This window comes from Hirundo rustica, chromosome 5 (assembly GCF_015227805.2).
Source record: "Hirundo rustica isolate bHirRus1 chromosome 5, bHirRus1.pri.v3, whole genome shotgun sequence".
NCBI classification, from domain to species: Eukaryota; Metazoa; Chordata; class Aves; order Passeriformes; family Hirundinidae; genus Hirundo; species Hirundo rustica.
The window spans coordinates 49,857,521-49,872,220 of NC_053454.1; the positions used below are offsets into that span (position 1 = coordinate 49,857,521).

Consider the following 14,700-nt stretch of genomic DNA (forward strand, 5'->3'; position numbering starts at 1 on the left):
TCTCTTTTGTTACTTGTTTCTGAAGGAAAAATCTTGGTTTCCGAATGCTGCGCATAATTTAAAAATAGATGAGGCTTGAAGTCCCCAGGAAAGGCATGCTCACTTCAACCCAATCCCTTGCACCAGGGCAAGTGTGTGGGCACGTGAGCAGTGATGGGGGCTGTGCTCGTGGGTGTTGATGGAACCGACAGGTCAGGCACTCACAAAACAAGCAGGGTGTTGAACATGGTAAGAAATATTCTGTCGCAGCACTTCTGACTTCCTGATTTTTGTTTTCCCGTCAGTGTGACTGGCACATTGTCCTTGGGCACAGTGAAGCAAAAGCCATTCCAACAGATTAATGAGTAGCTGGACTGTAAAACTAAGAATTCAGGAGCAGATAGAGCCACAACCACACAATCCGTGTATGTTTCTTAAGAAGCTTGTACAATCCTAAGTTTTAGTGGATGAGCTGGGCTCTTATGAATGTCATCAAAGTTCATCAGCTAAGCCTTCACGTTCTCACAGTGTCCCTGCTGCCATGAATTTAAGAGCCACTCGCCGTTTCTCTTTGCACCTACAGTGCCACTGAGAGTAGTGGGTTTGGAGGGCAGTTTCCAGGGAGGTGGAAAAAGGGAAATAGCTTCCAGCCAGGACTGTTGCTTTTGTCCCATGATGTTGAGAGCAGCCACAGGTGGGCTGCAAAAAAGGGTAGGGAAGAGCATGGCAAAGGAGTCAGGAAAAGCGAAGCACTGAAAGAGTGAGGTTTCATCAGATGGGTGTTTCACTCTCATTCTAGCACTTTTTCTGATTAAGGGGTGGGACTCTGAGCTGGGAGGCTTGGCTAAAAGATCAGAGCAGTCCACTTGTAGGAGTGCTTCTCACAATCAGCTTCCAGTGTGCTGGAGAGGATTTGTGGTACCAGCAATCCAGCTGCTCTCGGGGTGACTGAGTTCTTGGTGCAAGAAACCAGCGGTGGAAAGATTCAAAACAGAAACACCAGTCAACATGAGCACGGCAGGCAAAGTAAGCAACAGTTTGTATTAGGAAAGTTTCTTTGCTGCAGCTGAGTAATGCATTTTTAAATGTGAATTCTTTGCAGGGACACTGTAAGTCCTGGTGGTATAGCACAGATTAGAGTTTAGGATGAAGCTGGTACAGAAGAGCTGCCTTTATTTGCAGGCTGCTGTAGTTTCCTAGGAAATGGTTGTTAACTCTTCAAGACAATAGTTTATTTGAGGCAACAAAAGGTAACAGCACCAGAATAACATCCTGTCTGGGTTAGCAAACTGCTTTTAATCTCCAATTGGATAGTTTAAAATATGATAGAATGTACTAAGTATTTAGATCAATGTATTTATCTGCTCTACCAATTTCCATTCTGAGATCCTACAGTAGTTAAAACTATTTTTAGTTTATAATTCTATCAACTTGTTTTCTAAAAAGAAGATATAGCTAATACTGTGTTAAAATTCAGGGTGAATAATTCTGGCATTAGGACAGTCATTAAATCTGAATATGGATATAACAAGTTGCAAACTTTAGTTAATGAAGACCAGGAGTAAATTTCACATGCAATGCAATACTGAGCTGGGATTGCAATGATTAGTTACATCATTACTAGAAATTAGTTGACAAGAGAGATGGAGGTTGATACCAATACTTGTTCCTTCTTGCACTGCTGGCGAGATGCTAACAGACACCCAGGGACCTGCAAGGTTAAGGGGGGTTAAGGGACAAGCAGCTAGAAATGGAAAACAACTGAATGCATGCACCTTGCTAGAATGTGCCTTAAGATAGTTCCAGGCTCATTTGATGTTACTGCCAGCTGTCTTCACTATTCTAGAACCAAAAGAGAAAGGGGAAAAAAAATTTCTCTCTTTAACTCTGAGTTACTGCAAGTACAAAATTAATTGTAGCTTACTTGTAGGTAAATTCACCAAGTTCAGTCCTCTACTCAGCATTGGATGGAGCACAGTAAATGAAGCATTGTGATGTAGCTTAACTGCTTTGAAATCACTGTGTTTATCTTGGAATAACACGGGAGTTATAGTGCAATTTATGTAACCAAGCAGCATAGCCCTTGTGTCCTGTACAAGGGTGTGTTTCTGCACCTGCCCTCTCCTGCCACAGTAACTCACAGGGCTGGTAGAGCATACGAGCAGAGAATGAATTGTTAAGGCAGTGCTTGTCTCAGCAGATGAAGTGGGTGATAGTGTGTTGTTGCTGCATGTGTGGGATCCTGTTGCAATCAATAAAAGCTCACAGGGACTAAACAGACAGAGCAACACATTAACTAATGTCTAATTATAGGAGAGATTTGTTTGTTCTCAGCAATCCACACTTCTTAGCCACATTTGTTCTTAGAAACACTACGTGTGCTTTGCATGTGCAAGTCATGGAATCATCACTGTGCTGTGTGGGATACAATATAAATATATAAACTGCCCTTTTTTTAAAGTAAGTTGGTGCCCTTTGAAATGTGACCTTTCACCACATTTGTGATTTTTTTCACTGATCATATTTGCATGCAAACATTAAATTTAAATTTACTGCAAATATCTCTTGAGGGAATTTTTTCAATGCATTGTGCCCATCCCACTTCTGTGTCTAGCTGCTGAAAGTCTGCTATTTTATTTATTTATTTTACTATTTCCTCATAGTTATTTTCTTTGTTACCCATTTTCAGTTTGTGGATAATCAGACATTATTTCTACTTCTACTTCAAAAGCTTTGATACTAAAAATTTGTTTGTTTGTTGTTCTCCCCTGTGAATTTTGCAGCACACTGCTGTTAAGTTGTCTCGGTCACACAGGATAAAAATGCATGTGCTAAACTTCTTGTATCCTGGATTTGATTCCCCTCCATTTCCTTCTCAAGATAATGCCACCCAAACACTTGCAGTCAGTAGACTTCACAGAATGACTGAAGACTTTATAGTGTGTCACCCAGGAAAATCATTTCAGGGACCAGGGTTGTTTGAAGACCTAGGATGAGATCTTTAAACACCTCCAAGGAGGAACAGCAGTTATGGGGACAGAGAGATCCCACTGCTTTTTAATACACTGGGATTGAGCTTGCAGGGAGTAAACCTGTTTGAGAGCCTGGGATGTGTGTGGACAATGTTCTTCTTTTTCCTGAGGTTATTTTTCTCTATGTGGGAGATGGTTAGAGGAGCCCTAAGGCCTGTCATTACCAGGATGAAGCCTGAAGAATTAATGGACAAACTTCACTCTAAGAGATGGAAAAAAAAAAAAAAAAACACCATCTTGGGTAGTTGGGTAGTAAATCCACCTGAGTTAGATATCCCTTCTGAGAAGGAGGGTACCTTAGCCTGGATAATACTGCACTTAAAGGGACTCTTCAGGATTACCTCTGTGTAGTGCTACATCAGTTCGCACAGGCGTCCTTTCAGCCATCACCTCATGGCTGAACTTGGGCTCTACTAGAATGTTTATACTTGTACTAGGCTCTGAATTCCATTTTTATCAATTTTGTCAGTTCCCAACACAGACAGTTCTAGGCAACACAGACTTTATCGCAGCCTGCTAAGTGACATCATTTAGCGTGCCATCTTCAAGAAGATACAAATACAGACAAGTAATCCAACGCAGCAAAAGAAATTGCCCAAGGAAGTTAGCAAAGGAGCAGTGAGATTTGGTAAGGTATCCTATTACCTACAAGACTATTACACATGCAGCTGAAAACTTTATGTGGCAGAAATATGAGCAAAGTCAGACATGATCTTGGTGTGGCGAAAAAATAGGCTTACACTGACCTTTGGAGTTGACTTTTTTGTTGTTTGGTTTGGTTTTCTTCCCTGTAGTTTCCCTCTCTTCTCCACAAACATGAGCAGGAGTTTCACATGCAGAATAGATGTCTGTGTGGTGACTTGAAAAAGCAAGTGCCTTTCTTGTTTTCTTTGCTCTGTTTGCAGGTTATTAAATGCAAGGCAGCAGTGCTGTGGGAAGCCAATAAACCACTCAGTATTGAGGAAGTGGAAGTTGCCCCACCAAAAGAACATGAAGTTCGCATAAAGGTATTAAAAATAAAATTTAAAACAACTCCTATGGCTTGCATTCTATGTTGCTTTTAATCAGAATTAGTTCTATAAACTTTTTAAGACCCAGTCAGAAAATATTCTACTAGGAAGTAGTTACTAATCAGTGAGCTCCTATGGAACATGTTTAAAGTCCTTGATTTGATAATGAGGTTCTTTAAAAAAAATATTTTTATGGCTGTACTTTTTGTTTGCTGACATCTGTTTTTTCTAATAGCCTGAAAAAATTACAGCACAAGGCAAAAATCAGAATTTCCTGTTGTGGAGCGAGAAAATTTCTTTTACTTTGTTTGAATCTGTGCTAGGAAATAGCTCATTATGCCTGGGAGCTTCCTTTTTTACCTGGATGTTGGCCTCAGTGGAATTTAGCAGCTGCCATAATTTTTGAGCCGTTTCAAGTGTTATAGACGTGAGGAAAACCCTCTAATGGGGCTGATAAATCCATTTGTCAGAATAAAAATTGTAAACACATACCTGAATATTTCAAAATAAATAGTGCTGTTCCAGCTGCAAGAAAAGGCAAAATGTCATATAAAACACTATGTAGCTTATATTTTTTAAAAGTAACATGTACAAATATTTTAAATATATACACAGTACAATATAATATATATATATTATATATATATAGAATATAAAATGTATTATACATAATTTATATAAAAATCTATTATATATTGTCATATAATCTAAATATAATAAGCATTAAATATACACAATATTTCAATGTTTATAAATAATATGTGATGGTTACATTGTGTTTGCATAATTTAATAATATTTTTATATTACACACTTTTCTTCTTAAGTATTTCTATATAAATGTTAGGAACAATTTAGTTTACTCTGTTCTTCCTATATAATCGTATTGCTAGAACACTGGCTCTACAGAAAATCCATCTGACTTCCTATAAAGCTCAGTACTGCATAGCAAACATGCAAAAAGGAGCTTTCCCCTGTAGATTAAAGACTAATAAATATCATGAAAATCTTACATCAGACAACTAATTTTGTTTTACCTGTAGATTTATTGTGTGCATATTGGATTTGGGAGAGAAGCAAGTGGCTTCTCCAAATGTAGAATATCATTTCACTTCTGCATATGATCTGACATAGTTAAATGCAGAAATATTCTTGTCTTTCCTGTGAATCAGATCATGGCCACTGGGATCTGCCGCTCTGATGACCATGTCATAACTGGTGCACTGGTTATGCCTTTTCCAATAATCCTTGGGCATGAAGCAGCTGGTGTTGTGGAGAGTGTTGGGAAGGGAGTGACTTCAGTCAAACCAGGTATGAAACAGCACTGAAAACAACCCTGTGCTGAATTTCCAAACTCCTCCCTAAGTCAAGGATTATTATATTCATGAGTACTTTTACTGCACGGGAAAATATTCCAATTTTTTCAAGGATACTTCAAAGGACAAAAACCTACTGTTTATGCCTTTCTGTGTCCCCAGTATTGATTTACTTTCATTATTTTCTACTCAATTTCTTTTGGTTTTGGCAAAAACATCAGCAGCTTGCTTTCCACCTACTTGATGCTTTTCCTGTTGTGGGACTAAGAACGTAGAACCTTTGCTGTTGTTCATATGAAATCAGGCATTAGCTGCAGGTTCTCTGAACACAGTTTATAAGCATACCCTTCTCAAGAATAAGGCAAAGCAAAGCAACAGATGACAAACATGTAATGACAAACATGCACCTTTTAATTCCCCTAACAGCTAAATAATCCTTTGATTTCAGTTGACCAGAACTTAGGTCTTACTTCACTTTAAAAGCATCAGGGCACAACTGGGATGCCCACTCCACTGCAGGCTTGGCATGTGGGCAGCACCAGTGCAGGTGAGGCAGCCCTGCTCCCTGAGGGAGCTCTGAGGACACTCATCTGGACCAGCTCCTCCTCTCCCTACGTTCTCTTTGAACCACAGCGCGTAGATAATCAGTGAAAGATGACAATTTTCAGCCAACTGCTGCAAGATGAGAATGGGATTCCTCTACACTTTTATAGGACCAAACAAGGGCTGAATTGTTAAGAGAAAATATGCTGTGAAAATAATCTACGCAGAATCACTCAATTTCCAGGCAGTTTGTTATGATATCTGAGTAGCCCACTTTTAACACCTCTGTGTCTTTGTCCATACTGACAAGTTTGAAGTCTGTCTGAAGCAGGTTGGTGTGTATAACAAAAAATTTTATTAGAGATTTTTGCTTTAACTCCAAAAAAATAGGCATATTGCAAATTTCAGTGACAGTTCTATCTGCTTTTTCTCTTATGTCCGGGTTCATAAATCTCTCTGTTGCCTAATTCTAGCTGCCCCATATTTCCAGGTGAGCTGAAATAACAGGCCTGAACACATAGATGCACAAAATCACATTTCTCAGATGTTGCTTTGTGGATGCTGACAGCCTGGTCAGAGAAATTTTCAAGCTACAAGCCTTTTGAGAGAGAAAGATAAATAACTTGCCCATACATTGAACTGGGAAGCTGTGAGAAAGCTCATAAAAGAATTCATACAATCCTTGCACCTGGTGTTTGCACTTGTTGTGTTGCAAGATGTTTACAAAGGGGTGTTTTTTAATTAGCCAATGATGGTGAGGGGTGTTAATTAAAGGACCAGTCATGTCCAGCTGTCTCTGAACAGTCTATAAAAGATGTGATTCCTAATGAACTCTGCTATATGCCTTCTGAGAAGATCTGGAGCCTGTGTTGCTCATTCAGCCGTCCCTAATACAAAAGTGACATTGCTTAATTTACACTTCCAAGTTCTGAAAAAAAGGCTTCAACTTGTGCAACCTTTCTTTAGCAAAGTGATTATTATATATTAAGCCCATATCACAGTTCTAAGTTAACTCAGGGTCAAGGTAGTGGGGTGATTTAATGTTCTGCAGGTATTTTTCAGTTTTTGATGTAAATCAAAAATTTCCCTTGACTTTTGATGTGTCAAGGATTAGCCACATTTTAGAACTGACAAGTCATAAACTGATATGTATTAGGAAATACCTGTTTAGACATTAGTAGGTATTTACCATATATCATTGCTGTGGAAATTGTATAGGAGTAAAAAAATTGCACTGGGAAGCTATGTGCTACTTTGTTAATCACAAAATTAATGTGCTAAAAGAATGAAAAAGAATTAGAGATGCTGGCTCAGACTGTGTGTGCCTCTCCTTCTCAGACAAGTATTTTACCTGCCTTTACTCAATGCAACAGTAATAGGACGGCTATATAGCAAACGTGCTCAAAATGACTGGCAAATTAATGCTTAATTCCCCATTCTGTGTATGCACGGTTTACAGCCCTGTTATCTTAGCACTCCAATATGCTGTCCTAGTGGATGTCAATTTTTATCTCAGTTTCTTTACTGAAAGAAGGTGTATTACTACCTCCTTTTTACATAGAAGGTGCAATAACCTGCTAAGTACTTCAGAAGTGTCAGTAGTAACATGTTTTTTTTGACATAGGTCTGACTCAGTTCTGTGGAAAGACAGCAGAATTTTTGCAAGTCAAAATTAGTTGTCATAACATTGCCCTAATTACGTCTTTTATATAGAACACAGTGAGATGGTTCATCTTACAAATGCAGCAGAAGGAAATAAAACCATTGCTGCATTCCTAGTGCATATTTGTCTGGGGATTAAATATATTTGCTTCGTTTTTACCTGCATGCTTCTTGTTTGCCTTTCTAAATACTCTGCTATTACTGTTTTATTTCTAGGAGACAAGGTTATTCCACTCTTTGTTCCACAGTGTGGGGAGTGCCAGAGCTGCGTAAACACCAAGGGTAACCTGTGCAGTAAAACTGAGTGAGTTTTCCTGGATTACTTACAACTCTAATTTGATTTAACTTATCCAAACCTGATTACAAACAACAAATTTCACTTGCCATTATTTCTGGTCATCTGTCAAACAGCCTTGGTTTACATCCTGGATTAATGCCTGATGGCACCACCAGATTCACTTGTAAAGGAAAAGCAATTTACCATTTTCTTGGTACAAGTACCTTCACTGAGTACACAGTAGTGCATGAATCTGCCGTGGCCAAAATCGATTCTGCTGCTCCTCTGGAAAAAGTTTGTCTAATTGGCTGTGGATTTTCAACTGGTTATGGGGCTGCTCTGAAAACTGCCAAGGTAAATATTGTGGTGGGTGTTTCTGGTATCTTATGGTGTCTGTTTAAGACTGTGTAGCCTGCAAGTGGGTTGTCAGCATGGCAGCCAGGAGGTATAGACTCTGTTTAGTTCAGTGTGGAAAGAAGATACTAGTTCTTTGCCTACTTCAGATTCTGTCTCTACGGTACTCAGAAATCTTCAATTCAAAATCCAGTAAAATTGCTTATTACTATCTATACTGTTTTCCTCATACCTTTATCATCCCCAGAAAAATGTTACATTTTTTTATTGTAACTGAAGTCTAGGAATACATAGAGACCTATACAGGCAACACTCACAATTGTAGCAGCATATGAATGTGAGTTTTAGAGCTTGCACTGTCTCAGGTTGATTGGCACTACAGATCTTAACACCACTGGAATTTAAAGCATCATTAAAAAAAAAAAAAAAAAAAAAAAAAAAAAAAAAAAAAAAAAAAAAAAAAGGTGTGTCTAAACCTGAAGCTGAGACATATAATAAAAACCTGGTCTCAGAAATGTATTTTAGGGATAATTTCTCTTAGTCACATGTAGCATTACAGTACAGATAGCTACTGCACTAGCAGGTATCCTTGTGCAAATTTCTTCTCAGCAGGTAATCTCTAAATTGCAAGAAGTGGCTTAAGTGAAATCATATTGATAATGAGGAAATGCAGGGTACCTTCCCTAGCCTGTACCAATATGCCATGTTTACGTGGTTCTTATTATAGGTGGAACCAGGCTCCACCTGTGCCGTCTTTGGCCTCGGAGGAGTTGGCCTCTCTGTTGTCATGGGCTGCAAGGCAGCTGGAGCTTCCCGCATCATTGCCGTGGACATCAATAGCGACAAGTTTGCCAAGGCCAAGGAGCTGGGAGCCACCGACTGCATCAACCCTAAAGATTTCAATAAGCCCATCCATGAAGTGTTGATGGAAATGACCGGCGGGGGTGTGGACTACTCCTTCGAGGTCATCGGCCGTACGGATACCATGGTATGTAACCAAGGGATGGGGTGGCACGAGGCATTAGCTCATTAGAACTCTCTTCACCAGGCCACCAAGCACCGAGGATGAGGAGCTGGGAGCCACTGGCAGAGTACCAAGCTAACTTCAAACCTGTTAAATCCAGCTATCGGCCACTGAGATGCAAGGGCAGAAGCATGCTCAGAAATTTAGGACAGGGAACTTCACTGTAGTGCCCTGGCCAAACCAGGATGGCTACATTTCACACAGCCCATTATCTGCTCTCCAAAAATGGCTTATCACTAATAGTTCAGAAAAAATGAGCTAGAATATACTTAACCAGTGAGAGCAGATACAGTGGTGGGAGCAGATACAATGAACAATTTTTTATGTGGTTTCAGTTACAAAAAATGAATTGCAAGCAGAGCCCTGAGAGGAGGAGATGGAGTTCAAATTTCTGTGCCGTAAGGACAAATCTTGCCTGACTCTGGGTGTCCCGCTGTTTCTAATGCAGATGGCAGCCTTGGCCTCTTGCCAGAGTAACTACGGAGTCAGTGTGATTGTGGGAGTGGCCCCTGCAGCACAAAAAATCACTTTTGATCCCATGCTCCTCTTCACTGGTCGAAGCTGGAAAGGCTCTGTCTTTGGAGGTGAGGACTTGGGAAGATGTGATTTAACTGTCTTGGGAAACTTGTAAATCATCTTGAATGAAGCAGGATATATCAAATTATTGCTTAGGCTGTCTTATTAGAAGTAATTAGAAGAAAGGGAAGAGGAGACAGAGAAAGAAAGAAAGACATAAAAAGAAAACAGAGAAGAAGAGGGAGGAAAGAAGAAAGAAGACAGGAAAAAGAGGAAAAAGGGGAGAGAAGCAAAAGAGAAAAAGAAAATGAGGGGTAGGGGAAGGAGGAGAATGGATAAAAATAAAGAGGAGAAAAAAAGATCAGGAGAGAGATAAGAGGAGATAAAGGATAGAATATAAAGGAGGAAGAAAAGAAAACCATAAAGAGAGACAGAGGACAGAGGGAGGGGAGAAAGAGAGCAAGTGTGAAAAGGAGAATGAGAGGAATAGAAAGAGAGGGAGAGACAGCAGAAGAGATGGAGAGTCAGGACTAAAGCACATCAGGGCTTATACTCAGCTGATTTCCAGAGAGGCCAGACCCCAGCTTAGCTCCTGGCCAGATGCCAACAGTCCCTTCACATTCTTTCTTTTTTTGGAGCTTTCTCAGCAGTCCCACATTCAGCTAGTCCTAGCTCACTCAACTCAAAGGCTACTGAAAATTTGTTCCAAACAACAGGTTTTCTCACTCATAACCAGTTCCTCCCATGTATTCAAAAGACACCTGTATAAAATAGCAGAGACAAACCAGGATCCTCCGGAAGGGCATCCTACTACTTATGACAGCTTTATCTAGTGGTGCTTGTAAGAAAAAAGAGGCACATCCACCACCCACTCCCCAGTGTTGAGCAGACAAGTTTCAATTTACCAACATGGATGTCAGCACTCTGGGCTTTGTATGAAATGGGATTAAGTAGAAACAGTATTTAATGGGGGGGAAACTTTGGATTCTGTAAAGACTGACATTTATACTGACATTATACCCATTCTGCTGGGTTTGTCATATGTGGAATAGCTGCACTTTGTCCCATGTTTCCTGCTGGCACCCTGTGCTACAAAGGTAAAGCCATGCTGCCATATTTCATCCTATTACTCTGCTACAGAAAGTATATCTAAAAATTTAAGCTGCCCTGAGTTTTATGTATTTTCAGAAGCATTTAATTTTATTAGGCATTTTCTGTGGGGTTTATTTTTCAGGCTGGAAGAGTAAAGACGCAGTTCCCAAACTGGTTGCTGACTACATGAAGAAAACGTTTGTTCTGGATCCATTAATAACCCACACACTACCATGGACAAAGATCAATGAGGGATTTGATCTTCTAAGGACAGGAAAGAGGTTAATGTTGTTTCACTGTAAAGGTTCTGTATAAATAACCTAAAGGAGATGTATGGTAAAACAAAGTCTGACTTCCATGCTGGGGAAGGCAGCCCAGCATGCCCCTTAATCCGTCCCAGTGTGTTCCCATGGGTTGCAGCTGGAGTAATAAAGCCAGCAAACCTTCAGCTCTTGAAATGCAGTGGGCCCTTGCAGAGGAACTTTCAGATTCTAGTTTGAGCAGAGACACTGGGTGGCAGAGGGAGAAAAGACTACACAATTGAGGAAGTCTCTTCCCTGTACCCATTGGAAAAAAGCACCCAATCAAGCGAGCATGGGAGTGCCAAGCTGAAGAGTGCCAAGCATTAGCTACATCATATTCCAAGAAGCATTTCAGGATGAGGAGCAGGAACACAGAAATAGAAATATTGCTCTTGTGAGTTAGGAAAGAGAGTCCCAGTCCAATTGGTCCTAAAGTCACTGGGTACTTTACCCTAAACTTCAGAGCTTTTAAAAAAGGAAAGTACTTGGTATATATATATATAGCTCTTGTGCTTTCCTCAAGTATTGTGAAAGTTCAGCTCAGACTGTTTTCACAGGGTATTGAAATTGGAAATATTTTTTTGACAGAGACATTTGACAAGATTCACCATGGGAATTGAAAATTGTCCTTGGCAGAAGCAAGAAAAACATTTTTATATATTAGTATGTGTGGGGACTACATTTTTGAAAGTTCTAGATGTTTATAACTTACAGAGTCAGGAGACTTACATTCATATTTTCTTTTCATTGTCATTTGCTAGCAGTTATTTTAGTTGTTACTCGCTCTGAATATAAAAACCAAATAACAGAAGAATTTCAGCCCCTGAGGTTTGTTCTCAGGTTCTAACGATGGCAACACACACTTCATGTTTTGATTGTCCTTATTTTGCACAGGCTATAATTGTTAGTTTTAGTTTTTAGTATAACAAATGGGAAAGTGGTGAGGACAGAGATGCCAGCAGCTTTGCTAGGATACTGATAGGCCACTTGAAGTGGAAAGATGTGTCCAAGCCCCTCTCTGAGGAACTTCTCGGGCTGTCGCTGGTAATTAATTATCAGGAGCCCTGGGCTTCATCAGTGAAGGCTTTGCAGTCTTCTGTGAATTTTATTCTCTACATCTGCAGCAAAGTTTGGACATCTGCTCTGTTGTTTTGCTGCAAGCTGGGGCAGGGGAAGGCATGGAGGGAGTACCTGTCTGACAGCAATAGCACAGATTATCAGAGAAAACAGCAGTGTTCTGCTGATGTCAGCCCAGGCAATTTTCTGGTCACTAACTTGTCATTTTGTATTGCAGCATCCGCAGTGTCCTGACGTTTTAGGATTCCCAGACATTAAGGAGTGGATGGCTCAGCACCAGTATGAACTTCACCATCCTCCAATACAATTTATATGAAATGCAAACCAGGACGTTCCTGAAAGATCTACCATTTCCCTTGAATAAAAGGATCAAGCTCAAACCCCACATTTCAAGCAGAGCATTTATAAATGAAGCCATCTTTTTCCTTCTACCTCTTTTTCCTCATTCTTCTTTTAAATCCTTTATATTGTGCTGCAATTTTTTTTTTTTAAATAGCCAGTTATGAATTACAGGACTTGCTCCTGTCACAGGTGTTATAAAAACACCAGTTGGATTTTTTAAAATTACTTATAATATGCAATCTTTTACTAAAATAAAAAGTAAGGAAACAGCTTCTTTAGGCTTCCATAACACTGCAAGCTTAAGAAATTTGTACATGCAGTTCAGTTATAGTAAAACTGTAGGTTAGAACTGTGTATCCATCCTGAATGATTGTATCCCTCCACCGCCTAATAAGCAAGGAATGATACAGCAGAAATTAAATTTATGGTGACCATATGTTTGAATTAAAAAATTAAGTAAATCACAGACTTAGGTACTGGAGAATGTCTCACCACTCAGTATTTTACCAGATTAACACTCCCAAACATTTTATGTAAAACTGGTGTGTTGTTTCTGTGTTGTGGTTTGTATTTGGTGTTTTGTGTTGGTTTTTTTTTTTCCCTTTATGCCTTTTTCTTGGGGTTGATCAGTGTGGTTTTAGAACATTGGCCAATTTATACAAGTGCCTCTCATGTTTGGGAACCACTGTGAAGAAATACGAATGTGCATCAATTATTGTTTTTCGTTTCCATTATACAAAGGGGAGGCTTCTTAATTTCTTAAGTATGAATACAGAATAAATGGGAAGAAGCAGGCAACTGGTAACAGTTTGCAACAACTCAAACATAAAGCATCTTACTGTTTCCTGAATTTGCAATGTGGAAACAGGAAAAGAGGCTATTTCTGTCTTGGCAAATACGGTCAACATTGACATACCTTTCTCATGTACAAATCAGAGCTCGCAGGCACTCACATGCATGGCAGCTGGGTAGCAGAGCCTGTGAAGCAAGGGGACTGTGCTACCGATGACTTAACTGTTTGTGTCAGCAGAAAGAGTCTTTGAGTGGCCCAGGTAGTTTAATGATTTGAGGACAAGAGATTACAGTTTAACAGATGAAGATCCTTAAACACGTCTACAAACTAAATTTACACAACCGCTGAGAGCTGAACTTCAGTCAAATTTACACAAAAATTGAGGGCTGAACTTCAGTTGTCAGTGTAAAAGAGCTTAAAGTTAAACAAGCCTCATTTCTATTCTCTTCAGGATGATGCAAAGCCCATTTTTGTTGTCATCTGCCAAGCATAGTAAATGCCAGCTGTTAGTATCTTCAGTAGGATAGTTTCTGGAGTTAAAAATAATAAACCCATTAAATCATTCTTATTAGGGATATTTTATAAGGCAGCCGTCTAGATCTGTCTTCACATGGAGGAATTAGATGTATTCTGACTGGGAAACAACAAAAAGTTCATACTTTCCCAGAGTATTTTGCCCTGCAGACCCTCATCAACACTGAGCTGAAGATGAATTTGTTTGTGTGATTCTATGGCTTGGACAGAAAGTTTCTGATGGCCCTTCCTAATGACTCTGTCTCTGAGGTACTCCAGCAGGGTCCAGGAGCTCGGGACAGCTCATGCACAGCTCTGTGTAAGCCTCCATTTAGGAGCTTTCCTGGGAGCTAGTAGAGACCACATGCCCCATCAGAGCATCAACTGCCCACTAGCACATGATGACACCACGAAAAATCCACAACAGACCTGAAAAATCCAAAAGTCTCCCAAGAAACAAACTAACTACCAGACAAAGCGCAAATGGTGTTTCCTCAGACCTTGGACTATGGCAGTGTTTAACTGAACATCACTTGGCTTTGTGTACAACTGAGCGCTCCCATATTTCTGCTCTCCCACCAGATCCCACCCACCCAGACACTCCCCCAGGAAATGGCACACGCTCCAGTGTGCAGCTCGAATTTCACCTGCTTTTAAGATCACACTCCCTGACAGTGCATCAAAGCCAAATGATCATTCCCACACATGATTCTTTTTTTTAGGTGGTATTGGGGTTTTTTTTGGTGTTGGTGTGGGGGGTTTTTTGTTGGTTTGGTTTGAGTGTTTTTTGGTTTCTTTTCCTTGTTGTTTTGGTGGGTTTTTTTAATTTTTAACCTCTTTGCAAATATCTTGGTCTGAATGGCCACCAG

General features: G+C 39.9%; 1 protein-coding gene across 1 annotated transcript; it reads left to right on the forward strand.

Annotated features, from left to right (window-relative positions):
- Positions 1-850: 850 nt before the first annotated feature.
- Positions 851-13,237, forward strand: LOC120752949 (alcohol dehydrogenase 1). The gene is made up of 9 exons (XM_040064789.2): positions 851-1,005; positions 3,917-4,018; positions 5,193-5,331; positions 7,758-7,845; positions 7,953-8,172; positions 8,900-9,160; positions 9,645-9,780; positions 10,947-11,085; positions 12,401-13,237. Exons 1-9 carry the CDS (start codon positions 988-990, stop codon positions 12,423-12,425), a joined length of 1,128 nt encoding a protein of 375 aa, XP_039920723.1. The 5' UTR covers positions 851-987; the 3' UTR covers positions 12,426-13,237.
- Positions 13,238-14,700: the final 1,463 nt, after the last annotated feature.